Source organism: Lactuca sativa, chromosome 3 (assembly GCF_002870075.4).
Source record: "Lactuca sativa cultivar Salinas chromosome 3, Lsat_Salinas_v11, whole genome shotgun sequence".
NCBI lineage: Eukaryota > Viridiplantae > Streptophyta > Magnoliopsida > Asterales > Asteraceae > Lactuca > Lactuca sativa.
Window position 1 is genome coordinate 34985868 of NC_056625.2, and position 15161 is coordinate 35001028.

The 15161-nt window shown below is 34.1% G+C and overlaps 2 protein-coding genes across 2 annotated transcripts; one reads left to right on the top strand and one right to left on the bottom strand.

The window, feature by feature from the left end:
* Nucleotides 1–491: 491 nt before the first annotated feature.
* On the top strand, nt 492–3965 carry LOC111917226 (beta-fructofuranosidase, insoluble isoenzyme CWINV3). The gene is made up of 7 exons (XM_023912896.3): nt 492–626; nt 782–790; nt 1857–2716; nt 2813–2971; nt 3058–3299; nt 3384–3474; nt 3572–3965. The coding sequence occupies exons 1-7, from the start codon at nt 551–553 to the stop codon at nt 3761–3763; spliced, it is 1629 nt and encodes a 542-aa protein (XP_023768664.1). The 5' UTR covers nt 492–550; the 3' UTR covers nt 3764–3965.
* An 86-nt stretch (nt 3966–4051) lies between these two features.
* LOC111917156 (uncharacterized) lies at nt 4052–6689 on the bottom strand. Its single transcript, XM_042900563.2, has 5 exons — nt 6533–6689; nt 6380–6464; nt 6183–6294; nt 4291–5022; nt 4052–4190 (listed from the first exon to the last, which is right to left on the bottom strand). Exons 1-5 carry the CDS (start codon nt 6687–6689, stop codon nt 4074–4076), a joined length of 1203 nt encoding a protein of 400 aa, XP_042756497.1. The 3' UTR covers nt 4052–4073.
* Nucleotides 6690–15161: the final 8472 nt, after the last annotated feature.

Below are 15161 nucleotides of genomic sequence, written 5' to 3' on the forward strand. Positions count from 1 at the left end.
TTTATATTTCTCTTCAAAGAATATGACTGCTTCCTGCTTTATTATATTCGGATCCGTGGTCCATCCTCCGCCGGTCATAATCCTGTGAATGTGATTTTTTCGGTTCCTATTATTAACGTAACCATGAAAGAAACGTGTATTTTCATCGCCATCTACCTCCCATTTCAGTTTTGCTCTTTGTTTCAGGTCCATAGCCGTGATTCTAGCTTGTTCCGCAATCTTAACTCCACCTATTGCTAACCGAAAATTTTAGGGGTTTATTTTCACTCTTGGCACAGGGTTTTCAAAATCAACGAATCCACCCTCCATGAGTTTTTATTATATAGTACATCAACATTTTTAAGAAATAGGTTTTGGTGAGTTAAGTTTTAGTGATACTAAAACATAAATTATTTATTATTGTAAACTAATCAAACAAAAAAACAGAAGGATAAGAAAATTGTTTATATTATCATGGAAGACCCAAAGAGGTAATCATATAATCCCCCAATCTGCTTCATTCTTCTTCCTAATATTTCTGGTATCCTATCCTATCCCAGCAGTGTTAATCATGTCGGAATCTCTTCTTGCTGAGCAGCCCTATAGGACGGCGTTTCACTTCCAGCCTCCGCAAAACTGGATGAACGGTGAGATTTTCTTTATATATAATTTTGACTTCTCTTAATCTTCTTTTTCTTCAGCTTTGACTTTCCTCTTGTACATGTTCTAATATCGCATTAATGGTTTTGTTGATCTGTTATGACGAACATGGCATATGACTGATTCTGATTGCATGGCACAGATCCTAATGGTAAGTATTATCAACACCTACTTTTTGACTTTTTGTTTCCTAATTTTGATTGATTTTTTATACTTGTTATGACGTTGTAAATCAAATGTTCAATGTACTTGTTCTTAATTAAAAAAGCTTATAGATTACTTTCTTTCTTTGCTTCCCATGTCTTTCTATATTTATTGAAATAAAGTTGTGGATATAAAATAGCATCAAATCTTGATTCCCATAAAATATATCGACTTTCTCTACGTTCCCGTCCAAAATCACTTGTTTTGTCGTGTAAAAGATTATGTACTTTCTTTAAGAAAATAATTCAAGTTACCTGTACTTAAAAAACCGATTCGGGCCATATCATGATTCATGAGTATAAAAATAGTCAAATTACATATAAGGCCAACTTTGAACTTTTTTCTACTTAAAGTAAAGAAACTAGTACGTATTCTGTAAAACATTAAAAAAAATATTTACCAATTGACTGGTACTCTGGTAGTTAAAAAAACATTTACTTGACAGTGATTAATTATAACATTGTAGATCTCATCATCACCTTGTGTTCTCTTATCGTCTTCCAATTCTCGTTCTTTCTGCTTAGTCTTTTTTACTTACCGATAAGGATTTCCAACCCAACATAAACTTTCATTTTTATATTTATTGATTTGTTTGATTTTTTCTTCAACTCAAGATCATTTTTTTCATCAAGATATATACTATAAAAAAATAATGTAACAAGTGGTAGTATTTTTGGTTAAAAGCTCTTCTTGAGCTCTTTTGACTACAAATGAACCAAATATCTTTACCGAAAATTATTCGTTTTCTAGAAGACCTTAGTCCTAAAAATATTAATATGTGCTCTTTTTGTAAAAGACATATAAAAAGTCTTTTAATTCCCACATACCTTCTAACCTTAAACCACAATGAAATGGTAAATATCTTTTCAAAATAGTATATTCCTATTCAAAAAGTTAATTAAGTAATGAACTCTAACAAAATTCATTGGTCAATCACCAAATTTGTAAGCAGCTAACTTAGATTGCGTATATTTCTAAATTCTAACTGTATATCCATATGTATATTTATCCAGGGCCAATGTGCTACAATGGAGTATACCACATGTTCTATCAATATAACCCTTTTGGCCCACTCTTCAATTTACGAATGCATTGGGCACATTCCGTATCACACGACTTAATCAACTGGATCCATCTAGACCCGGCCTTTGCTCCATCCGAACCTTTCGACATCAATGGTTGCTTGTCTGGTTCTGCTTCCGTCATCCCAGGGGGAAAACCTATTATGTTATACACCGGAATTGACACTGAAAACCGCCAAGTCCAGAACTTGGCCTTCCCAAAGGACTTATCAGATCCCTATCTCAGAGAATGGGTCAAGCACACCGCTAATCCAATCATCAGCCTGCCGGAAGAGATTCAACCGGATGATTTCAGAGACCCGACCACCGTCTGGCTTGCAGAAGACGGGAAATGGAGATTACTTGTCGGAAGTCAGAGGGATAAGACCGGAATCGCGTTTCTTTACCAATCAGACGACTTTGTTAATTGGACTAAATCCGATTCGCCATTACATAAAGTTTCTGGGACCGGAATGTGGGAATGTCCTGATTTCTTTCCTGTGTGGGTTGATAGCACAAATGGTGTGGATGCATCTGTCATCAACCCTAGCAACCGGGTAAAGCATGTGTTGAAATTGGGAATACAAGATCATGGAAAAGACTGCTACTTGATCGGGGACTACAGTCCAGAGAAAGAACACTATGTTCCTGAAGACGAATTAACGACTACTACTTTGAGGCTTGATTACGGGATTTACTACGCTTCCAAATCGTTTTTCGATCCTGTGAAAAACCGAAGGATCATGACTGCTTGGGTGAACGAGACTGATTCTGAAGCTGATGTTATCGCTAAAGGATGGTCCGGAGTTCAAGTAATATATCGATCGATAGAAGATTAATTTCAATTATTTCATCTTCTTATTATACGTACACATGTAATAATGAATTCACTTATAAATTAAATACAGGCGTTTCCGAGGAGTATTTGGCTCGACAAAAACCAGAAGCAGCTCCTACAATGGCCTATCGAGGAAATCGAGATGTTACATGAAAACGAAGTTAGTTTTCAAAATAAGAAGCTTGAAGGTGGTTCGTTACATGAAATTCAGGGTATCACTGCTTCTCAGGTAAGCCATATAAGTCTAAGTAACTTTGCTTAAATTCCATTTAGAATTCTTTAATTTGGGCTAACAATTGGTTAATTATTTGAAAGGCTGATGTGAAGATTTCGTTCAAACTGGCTAATTTAGAAGACGCTGAAGAAATGGACGCGAGTTGGGTTGATGATCCACAGGTTATCTGCAGCGAAAACGATGCATCAAAGAAAGGCAAATTTGGACCCTTTGGGCTGTTGGCTTTGGCTTCCAACGACTTGGCCGAACAAACTGCAGTCTTTTTTAGGGTTTTTCAAAAAAACGGACGATATGTCGTGGTAATGTGCAGTGATCAAAGCCGGTAGGTAATCCACGATTGAAGTATCTCTAATTCTCTATGTTATTCAATTACTAACGAATTACATTCCAAACCTACAAATCCCAGGTCTTCCACGAAGGACGGGATTGACAAAACGACATATGGAGCATTTCTGGACGTAGATCCTCAACAAGATGAAATTTCACTCAGAACCTTGGTTTGTAAATCTACTTGTTTTGTTTTTGTTATATATGTTTTTCTATGGAAGGTGTAATGTAGTTTAATTGTTAATTTGATCTTGGATTTCTATACAGATAGATCACTCGATCGTTGAGAGCTTTGGAGGAGGAGGAAAGACTTGCATCACAGCTAGGGTTTACCCGACATTAGCCATTGGAGAAGTAGCTCGACTTTTCGTCTTCAACTACGGAACTGAAAGTGTGGTGATTTCTGAGCTGAGTGCATGGAGTTTGAAGAAAGCTCGATTGAACGTTGAAAAACCCTAAGCTGCATGTACAGATCGGTATTATAATCTAAAGAAGATGCACACGTACATGAAGGTGGTTTTAATAATTTGGAAGCAAGCTAATCTGCCTAGCTAGAGGATTTGAGTATTTATGACATGATAATAAGACTCCATGGTGAGAATTTGAATGCCACTGCAAACTCGTAACAAATTTAGTACAAGTCATCGTATGTTTTCATGCATCTATTGCTCCAATCTGTTATCAAAATAAATCACTAAAATCAGCTTATATATCATTAGTCAACCGTAGAATACAAACACTCTGAATTTTACTGTTTTACATGCATGGATCACATTTTATAATTTCCCCCATTTGACCTTGAAGTAGGAGCATAGGTCGTGGAAATAGATTTTCTTCCCGATGATAGTCCAACTTGACGGGAGTGAACTGAATCCCGCTTAGTCTCCTGCAAGTCATAAAAAGTCAAAGTGTTAAGCCTTTTAAGTCAAACTCCAATTAAAGTATATATAAATTAATTAAGAGCAAAAGCAAAACATATCTAATACCATATCTAATGAACTCTTCGCCATTATCCTTCCATAACCAGATCCTTCATTAATCGAACCATTAAGTTTCATCCTCGTTTCCTTCTCTTCAACACTTGACTTTCTCGCATTCATAATCTTGTCCACCATCCTACTTCCAAGAAACTGTCCCCCATTTCCCGTTTGAAACATTCTATTGTTACCCTTTTGAACAGCCATGGTGTTCACACTTTCTTCATTAGTAGGCGCCACTTTCCGACCTCTCATAACACTCGGCGAACACGACTGTCTTCTTCCTCTCATATTCAAAACCTCCGGCTTCTGAGGAGCAGCCACGGGAGTGTTAACAGGTCGTCCTCTTGAAGCAGAAGTAGACCGATCTGTCCTTAAATTAGCCGGTGTCTCGTCTGAAAAACCAGAAATCCGTGCCGGAATCCTCGATGTTACAAGAGGCGAAACCCCTCGAGTTTTCTGTGAGGTTCTTGGTGACGAATTTGTTATGCTTTTCAACTGATTTGATATGGATGAAGTGGTATTAGACTTGTTAGTGACATCAGTAATCTTGTTTACACCGGTGATTACCGGGATCGGAGCTGTTTTTATGTTCTTTTTCTGATCAGTGAACAAACCGGTTGACCTACCGCTAGGAGTTACCGATCTCGCTGGAATCCTTGGTTTAGGGTTTGTAATTTTCACCCTTCCTTCTCCATTGCCTGTTTGCTTTGTTTCCTTCTCTTCTGGTTTAACTGCAAACTGTGGTTATTTTAGTGTTAGGCCGAGTTCTTAATTTCAGTTTCTTTTTTACCTTTTTACTTAAAGGGTTTGATGAATAAAAGCACTTAATGTGTGGTGGATTACTACTATGTATATTTGTTTCTTCTTTTTTTTTTTTTTTATAAGGGAACTAGGTCTAAGCCTGATTATTAAAAGTAAAATTTTAATATGAATATATAAACATTAAATATTTTATAAAATAATATTTTTTTATAAAAAAGAAATATAATCTTTTAGAACATTTATGAAAAAAATCAAAACATTTGGATCATTTATGAAAATTAATAGAATGATAACCTTACATATATATAACCTATTAGAATTTTTTGGAATTTTATTTTAAGAAAAAATTAAAATCCTCAAAAAATGACAAGTAGAAAATAACAACTTTAAAAATTCTAGAAAATAACATGTGTCAAAATTAAGGAAAAAATGATAAGTGTCAAAATTATTTTAATTTATTAGGTAAGATTATTAGATAGGATAACTCAAGTTAACCTTCCTGTTTACCTTTTTTTTTTCTTTTATCCTCACAACTCTTACTAATTATGAATATTAGGAAAGTTGTTTTTGAAATGTAAAGGTGGAATTGATGCATTATATAGCAATACAACATTTTACCTTACTAGATAAGAACCAAATCAATTTTATCCAAACTACGTGTTTACCTATGTTTTAGATAATTATTATACAAACTAGGTGTGAGACCCACATATTATATGAATTTATTTAAAAAAATATATAAAATTTTAACAATTTGATAAGTTTGAATATATAAAAAAAAATGAGAATTTTTTTGAATTATTAAAATTAATGAGACTTTAATGTACTGAATAAATACCTTATACATTACATATACTGAATACATTACATAAGAAAAATAAGAAAAATTTTGAATTCCAAAATTAATGAGGCTTTAATGTATTGAATACATTACATATATAAATAAACTATTTCTAATAAATACCTTACATATATATTACCTTACATATTAAATGTGAAATTTTAATTTAATAAAATAAAAAATACAATAAAATGACAAGTGGAAAAGAGAAGATTTAAAAATTTTAGAAAATATCATGTGTCCAAATAAAAAATATTAAGGGGGATTAAAAATATAAAATGAAAACTGAACATACCCGTGAAAGTGGTTGGATTATGGGCAATTCACGTTGAACGACTAGTTCATGCCCGTTTTTTGTATCCATCTCGAGAGATGGAAAGAGAGGTGTTGCGGGTGGTGTCTTCAACCTTTATTAAAAAGCACAACAATTACTCTTTTTATATAAAATTTGAAGTTGTTACATACGCAACAGTTGATAAAAAAAAGAGTTACCAGTCGTAGTCGTTTTTCTCGGTTTCTCCAAGGAATCCAAATCCTGGTTTCTTCACGGATGCCATTCCATAGATTGGATAGTTTCCTACACGTTAAAATGATATCAATATTAATTGTACTAATTGCTTTGAAAAAATAGATAATATAACTAACCATTGGGTTCAAATTCATCGGATACGGGTTGAAGAAGGCTAACAACTCGATCTTTATCGCGTTTATGCATCTCCCGGAATAAAACAAGGTCTTCATCTCTATCTTTTGAGGAGTTAGGTAACGGTGCACTCATTTTCCTCCGGCCACCACCGTTCATGTTAGTTTTGTTGGTTGGGGGATGTGGATACGTGTAAGTTGAACTATGATTCCGTTATTGGTTGTGTTAAATAGAGGAGGTCAAGATGCTGATAAAGATATGTACATATGGCCGGCTGTTTTGATGTGGTCTTTTTAAGGTGATGAAACCAAAGAATGGTGTTGTCTAGGAATGTTGCATTTGGCAAATTGTGTGTGTGTTTGTTTCATGAAATTGTCAATGGTAGTCTTTTGAATAGACATATGAACAAATTTATATTGATTATTAAAGATAAAAAAAAACATTTTATAGTTTTAATGAATTAAGATATGAAAAAGAAACCTTATTTTATTATTTTAAAGAATTTGTTTGGTAAAATAAGATGCAAGGTGTCACTTCATTCCACGAAGAAAACACTCTTATAGGATGAATGAAGAGTAAATCATGAGAAGGAATCGCTTATTTTTTTTTTAATGCGTTGGTTTATTTAAATATAGTAAAAGAACGGGATTTTTCATTTGAAATTTAATTATCTATTTTATTCTTTACAAAGATTGCCATGTATAAAGCATTAATTCGTTTTTTCTTATTCCATCTTGGTATTTAATTACATTTCAACTTTGACTATTAGTTTTTGCATATTAAACATTTCAACTTTGACTATTAGTTTTTGCATATCAAACGTTATACCTAAAGTTTTGCCCCAAAGAAAATCTGTTCTGCCCCATTCCCATGAACTTACAAATTTTTATTGTCGCCCTACAAGCCTCTCCTTTGTATAACTTTAGATGGTGTTTGGCTTAATTTTTGTGGGACAAAAGTCTTTTTTGTAAAATGACTTTTTGAAAAAGTTATTTTTTAAAATGTGTTTGGATTAGCTTTTGAAGGGAAAAGTCAAAAGTTAAAGTGTTTGGTTTAACTTTTATATGTAAAATGACAAAAAAATGGCATGTTTATATATTTACATTGATTTACTACTTTAGATATATTATTTTATACTTAAATTTTTTTTTAAACACATATTATAATTTTATAAACATTTTATTAGAAAATATAAAATATAAATTTCTTTTAAAATATTTCTAATTTTTTAGATTATACCATGAAAATATTAAAATTAGTACGTTCATACAAATTGTAAATAATTCATAAGAGGACTTTTTGTATTAGACCATGACAATATTAGAATTACGTTCATACAAATGTAAAATATAATTTACGTTCATACAAATTAAAATATTTCTAATTTTTTGGATTAGATCATGACAATATTAAAATTACGTTTATACAAATTGTAAATAATTCATAAAAAAATATCATAGATAATATTACATTCATCTACGTAATGTGATTATATCTTGTGCAATAATATCCCGTCTCGCTGCCATATATAAATCATCATTGCTCGTGCGACGTGTACTTGGACCTTCTTCATAAACATCACTACCGGTATCACCTCGTACGGGATTGTAGGATTCTTGTTGTGCCCTATTAAACGCTTCATCAAACCTACCAACCTTTCTAATGTAGTTATGGATCGCCATCGATGCTATCACAATTTTCACTTGGTTCTTGTACTTGTAATTAACATGCATGTCTCTTAATAACGCCCACCTAGCTTTCCACACTCCAAAAGTTCGTTCAATGATATTTCGCAATGATGAATGGAGATAGTTAAATTTCTCTTTCGGTCCACGAGGTTCACGAATAGCAGCCGTGTATCCACGTCGAAAATCTGGTAAATGATAACGAATATTTGTGCCTTTGTATGGAGCAAGATACCCTCTCGTATTTGGATATCCAGCATCAACAACGTAATATTTATCTGTAAATAAAACAAACATTTATTATTCGTTTCAAACAAGTAGTAAAAACATAAAACTTGTATTCCAAAAAAAAAAAAAAATACTAACCACCCGTTGGATAGGGAAAATTAAGATCTGGTCTCTGTAAGGCTTCATTGAAAATTCTTGTATCGTGTGCAGTCCCCTCCCAACCGGCCCAAACAAATGTAAAGCACATGTTAAAATCACAAACAACCATTATATTTTGTGTTGCATATCCCTTTCGACCAATGTACTTCACTTCATCTTTTTGTGGAACCGATGCCCTAACGTGTGTCCCATCTATAGCACCAATGCAATCCTTCAAATTCAAAAATATATCATAAATAAATTATTTGTTAAAGTTTGACTACCAAGAAAATAAACATTGGATAATACCTTGAACATTGGATAATACCGAGGGTTATTTAATATATATTTGGGAACATCATCATTATAGTTTGCGTCTGGCTTGATGATGTCGGCACTCAGTTTTAGCACGGCTTCCAAAACTGTATGGAAATGCTTGTGAATCGTTTCCCCTGAATGATAAAAAATTCTTGCACAAATCTATTACTACACCCATGCGCCAAAGTCATCAAGAATATTCCTACAGACTCCTCTATAGATACTTTTCTGGTTTGTTGTAACCCGTAATTTGTAGCAAGATCTAAGCATAACTGTCTAAAAACCGGTACGTTGATTCTAAACATCTCATAACAACGTCTAGGATGGCCATTTAGTACTTATGTAATAAACATGTGCCCTGTGCAATCTGAAGTGTGACATGGTGTACGTAAGTTACGAGCGAGTATTATCCCTTTCAAAGCTAATCGACATAACATTTCAAATTCTCTATCCTCTTCCATTACACATTCTTCATTATGATTCGATGAATTAGGATCATCACTATTCATCCTACATAATACAAATAAATTGATGTCAACCATTAACACATAACATAAAGTCAAACAATAACACATAATATAAAAAGTCAAATACATAATGTCAAAGGACAACACATAATGTCAAAGCATATCACATATTGTCAAAGGATAACACATAAATGTCAAAGCATAACACATATGGCTAAATCATTATTTCATAAGTAACTTAAGAAACTCCATCTTGGCTTCGTCGGTCGTTGGAAACATAAAAGCTTCACGGTTTTGCTTTTTGGTGAAGACAAACAAGGCTTGTGAAAATTTGTTGGACCCTTCACGAAAATCGGGGAACTTGATGACAATGGCCATGCATTCTGCTATTGTTGGGGACAGATTATTTTGTGGATAAGTTTGTGTGCTTTTTGATGATATGGCATCCAATAAAGCATCAACTTTTTCTTCATAAATTGAATTTTTACTCTTGGTTGGACGGTTGTTGGAAACAGACTTAGACCTCTTCTTTTTACTTGAACTACTTTCATGGAGACTAGTAAAAAGAGGCTCATCATCATCTAAATTGATTTCATCACTATCTCCTTTGCCCTCCATATTTTCTTCGTTTGGATTGCTATTGTTTTGAAATTGTAATGGAGTCATAGTCTGATCTCCAACGGCAACAGAACCCGAAACAAAATAGCATATTTCTCATCAAATATGCTCAAATCTGTGTTCCTAAATTTGGCATAATCTTTATTCTCCTACAAGACAAAAAGATATTGTAAATCAAATATGTTCAATCTATATGCAATCATAACTTAAAATAATTAAAAAAAATAGTAATCATACCTTTATTTTCTCCTCCCACCACTCGGGGGACGCATCTACTAGGCTTCTCGTCCCACCGAGTCCGATTTCAAGCCTCATTAAGTGGTCATAAAGCTTCCACTCTTTTTTCATGTTCTCCCATTTGTTTGTTAGTTGTTTTTTTTCAAGGCTATAACCTGTTTTCTCCTTAATGCGTTTTTGTATATTTTCCCACCCAATTTTATCAAAGGAGGAAGTGGGTTTACAACCTTTTTTTTTCAATCAAGCACGAATCAACAAACACCATGAAGCTACGATTATCCCACCCAAATTTTGGTTTTTTCATTTTTAAAGATGTTTCACAATCAACAATTGTAGTGTTGTTTTCATCCATTATCTGTGAATACATATAGTATTAACATTTAAGCAACAAACCAATTTCATTAACCTTTCTAAATGATTTCATTAGTTTATCAAAATTCTAATCAAAACAGAAAAAATAGATTATCACAACATATCAATTTCACAAAACAGTCATCTGTTAACACAAATATAATCCATGAAAAAAAAAATTCATCAGCTTCTGTGACAACCCGAAATTTCCATTTTGTACGAACAATATCTATTCAATAGAAGCCAGTCCAGTTTCAGTGATTTTCAGACTTTTCCGAATAAGTTTGTGTACATTAGGGTTTACGTTTAAGGAGATATCAGGAGAGTGGATGCTCATGGGTTTGTGAAACTTGAGCCTTTCAAAACTTCATAATGTTAGAATCCAATTCCAGAATAAAAATATTTTTGCCAAAATATTTCAGGACTATAAATAGAATTCTGAACTAAATTATTCATTATTCACATTTCCAACTAGAGAAAAACCAATTTCTCTCTCACGGATCTTCGGGTTTTCATCCCAAACCGTGAGTCTACTTTCCTAGATGTGATTTAATGCTTTTTATACGCTTAATAACATTGTTTACATGCCAAATATGTAAGATCCGGGAGTTTACCGCCCAAGAACGTTCTTGGGGAGTAAACTCCAAAACAAGGCCTAAAAGCTACCTAGTCCCATTTCCTTGTTAGGTAACTAGTTAAGGACATTATGTATGATCTTTTAAGGCTAGAACACAATCAAGAATACTTAGCTTTTGGAGTTTACGGCCCAAGAGTTTCTTGGACCGTAAACACCATTTTTCAATGGCTTAAAGTGCCCTAAACACCCCTTAAGGCTTTAGACTTTAACCCTCTATTACTTGTAGCTTGAATGGGGAGTAAAACACATCAAAATCATCCCTAAAAGGGAGTTTACGGCCAAGGATATGCTCTTGGGCCGTAAACTCCAAGTAAAGGCACCAAAGTGTGCCTAAAGTCCCCTTTAGCCTAAATCAAAAGTCTAGAAATTATCCTTTGTGTGCAAGAGGCTTAAATGAATTAAAACACCCACCCCATAGGAGTTTACGGCCGTAAACTCTAGGGGATATGGACTTTAGGCCGTAAACTCCTCAAAGGAGCATTCTAAGGCCCTACAATACCTAAAGGATTAAACCACAAATGCTAGGCTTATTCTAGAAATCATTTGACACTTTAAAACACCCAAAACCACCAAGAGTGGAGTTCATGGCCGTAAACTCAAGGGTTTACGACCGTAAACTCCAAGGGTGGGGTTTGTTGGGTGGTAAACACTTATTCAAGGTTCTTGGAAGCTTCAAACCCCTTTTGCCTTGTCCCATATCGACTTAGATGCAACCCTTAGGACCTATAACACTTATACAAAGTGTTTACATGTTCCTAAGTGTCCCAACTTATTTCATTAAGTTATTATTTGGCTAATTAGTTATATATATGCTCATTATATGATAACTAGGCTCGTGCGTGTGAACAAGTCTCCGTTTGCCACCTAGCACGGTATCCGATACTACAATCCAAACAGCTCACCACAAGTGAGTTCATACCGCTTTAATCAACCTTTGAAATGATTTTAAATGTTTTAAATACTTTATGGGGGGAATACAAGTTAAATACTTATAGTTATTGCTTCAATCACATGTGATTGCATTAATCACATGTGATTAATAACTAGGAAACCAATGATTTTATCACTGTTCAAACTGTTTATCAAACTGTTTTACTTCAAAATGTTTTACAAACTCTTTTACTTATCAAATGATATTATTTAAACTTTGTTTTACTTCTTATAAATTGCATGCCCATATATGTATAGATATATAAATAATGTTTAAAGGGCTTAGGAAGGCCATCGCCCTATTTCCTTTTTCTCGATTTGGATGTGGTCTGGTGGGATTTCGGGTAACCATCCGAAGGTCGTTTCAATATTAATTATATATCAAATATACATCTATATACATAAAAGTACTTCCATATTCATACGTACTAGACACATCATTAGTAAGTTACCATCGGGGTAACGCAGGATCATACTACTACAACTTCTAGATCAATGAGTCAGTTCATTCATGAGTCTATACATTACATTACAACTAGAACATATACAACTATACTAGGATGAGAACATATACAACTATACTAGGAAGAGAACATATACAACTATACTAGGAGGAGAACATATACAACTATACCAGAACTAGAAACATTACAGTACATATACGAGAATACATTAACAATTGTGATCCATTGTATCGGAGCATGCCTTAAATGTCATGGCCCGAGTTGTAGCCAGAATTCTCTTGGAGGGAGAGCGTGAGTTTGCGTATAGATCTATACTGGATTGACTATCCTACACCTTACTGCTAGCTAAAGCCGGACCTGCAGGTCTGCGGGTGCCAAACGTCGTTCCGTTATTACGACCATCCGTATGTCGTTGTTACCAGTCGATAGTATGGTGCAATTATCACATTATACCTTAATATAAATCCGGTTTAAGGTAGTTAGTACAACAGTAGTTCCTATAATACAAAACTACAGTACTACAATGATTTACCCATTACATATTTTTAGTGATAACCTCACTTAAACATTAATGTACAAACTACAATTTGTTAAATGATAGTTACACTTGGGAAATTACACACTTTTACAACAAACGAGCATACAAAACAGTTAAGCCTTGGTAGAAGGCTACTTTAATAGAAAATATAGGTTTTTCTGAGAGATTCAAACTTTTATTTTGATTCACATTATATTTTTGGAGCGCATTCAAGACTCATCATATTATTTTGATTCACATTATATTTTTGGTGTCTAAAACTGTACAGAACACGCTTGTATTAAAATTATTTATTTAATGCAATGGATGATGTTGTTTGCTTATTTACATTTACTGTGTTGTGATACTGTACATGACGTCCTCCGCCCCAGAACGTTTCCGCCGTTCTTGGTTTTGGGGTGTGACAGATTGGTATCAGAGCATTGTTTATAGTATCAATTTCAGAAATTGAAAATCAAATGGAAATTGGAAATCAAATGTAACATCAGAAATCGGAAATCAAATGTAACATCATAGATCAGAAATCAAATGGAAATCGGAAATGGAAGTGATTGCAACATCTGAGATCGGAAATCACATCTGAGATCGGAAATCACATCTGAGATTGGAAATCAAATTGAAAAGAAACAAACCTGATCGCGGGGTTGCAGATCGCGCGGTGTCGCCGGTGTTGCAGGTCGCCGGTGTCGCCGGTGTTTGTTGCAGGTCGAGATGCGAGAGGGATTGTGCGTGAGCGGAGAGAACAAGAATTTGTGAACTATGAATGAATGTGAATTACGTTAATTAGGGTAGATAAGGGGTATATTGGTAATTTCTAATTTTTAGCTGGTGAAAAGTTGGGAAAAGTCAGATATACGTGACTTTTCAAAAAGACTCAAAATACTCTATGGAAAAAGTCATTTACAAAAGTCATTTTTACCTTACCAAACATCTTTTTGGACTTTTTCTAAAAGATAAAGTCAAAAGTCATTTTAAAAGGTAATCCAAACACCCTCTTAGTGTGCTAAGGTTGGAGGAAGTAGCGACAACACCACTTCTGTTGTATATTTTTCACCACATATTTTTTGTTGTCAAGTAGATGTCACGTTATTTTTGCCACACGATTGAAATTTCTTGACATTTAGTGGTGTGGTTCGTAGAGTAACCTTTATAATTGGTTGGTCAAAGAAGTCAGATAAGGGGGAAGGCTCGACAACATATTGCCGAAGAGGCTTGTTTAACTCAACATGTTGCAGTGGAGGCGTGGCGTGGCAAGTGTTGAGTAGGCAATTGTCAAGAGGTTGTAGAGACCACTCCGCATAGTCTCTATAATCTCTACAAGTATATACTAACAAAATCCTTTGGTATTTTTGGAATCTCTACAAATATAGGAATCGCAAACTCCCACCAACAAATGAGAGACCAAACATCGGCCAACACCTCACAATTCATGAATAAATATCAATGTTATTAAAATAATTATAGAACAAGGGACACATTATCCGTCCAACTCAACACACTAATTTAACAAATTTGATTTGGTCGATACATGATTTAAGAGAGCCCTCCAAACTAAAATATTATAAAAAATCTATTACATTGTGGAATTAGTCACAACTTCCAAACTAGATTTATCAATATAATTTTTAATGGATCATATTGTAAACTATTGCCACTAATTAAGATACAAAACTCATTTTTTATGTACCGAGGGAACAAACAAACCACTAAACTGAAGAAAAGCCAAAAATTATAAATTTCCATAAATACCCCTCTATGCGAACTCTAACCCTAGTAGTGATTTTGAACGTCAATTCTTTAGGAGACAACTTGTATCATTTTCTAGCAAAATGAATCTTAAAGACAATCTTTTAAGGAGGACAGAATCGTTTCTCTCCTCCCGCTCTAGCCACTGGACCCAAGATGAAGGAAGTCGAACTCACCCAAGTCAGATGCCTCCCAACCCCTCTTCCCCAAATTTGTTCTTTGGTTTCAACCTCCAATGGGTTCCTTAAACCAACACCCTTCTCTTTCTATCTTG

What these genes read in the sequence shown, in the direction of transcription:
- LOC111917226 (XM_023912896.3), top strand. Translation starts at nt 551, where the DNA reads ATGTCGGAATCTCTTCTTGCTGAGCAGCCCTATAGGACGGCGTTTCAC. An exon ending in AAGGATGGTCCGGAGTTCAA is followed by an intron (nt 2,717 to 2,812) that starts GTAATATATCGA and finishes AATTAAATACAG; the next exon opens with GCGTTTCCGAGGAGTATTTG. An exon ending in ATGTGCAGTGATCAAAGCCG is followed by an intron (nt 3,300 to 3,383) that starts GTAGGTAATCCA and finishes TACAAATCCCAG; the next exon opens with GTCTTCCACGAAGGACGGGA.
- LOC111917156 (XM_042900563.2), bottom strand. Translation starts at nt 6,689, where the DNA reads ATGAACGGTGGTGGCCGGAGGAAAATGAGTGCACCGTTACCTAACTCC. An exon ending in CGATGAATTTGAACCCAATG is followed by an intron (nt 6,465 to 6,532) that starts GTTAGTTATATT and finishes TTTAACGTGTAG; the next exon opens with GAAACTATCCAATCTATGGA. An exon ending in GAGAAAAACGACTACGACTG is followed by an intron (nt 6,295 to 6,379) that starts GTAACTCTTTTT and finishes TTTTTAATAAAG; the next exon opens with GTTGAAGACACCACCCGCAA.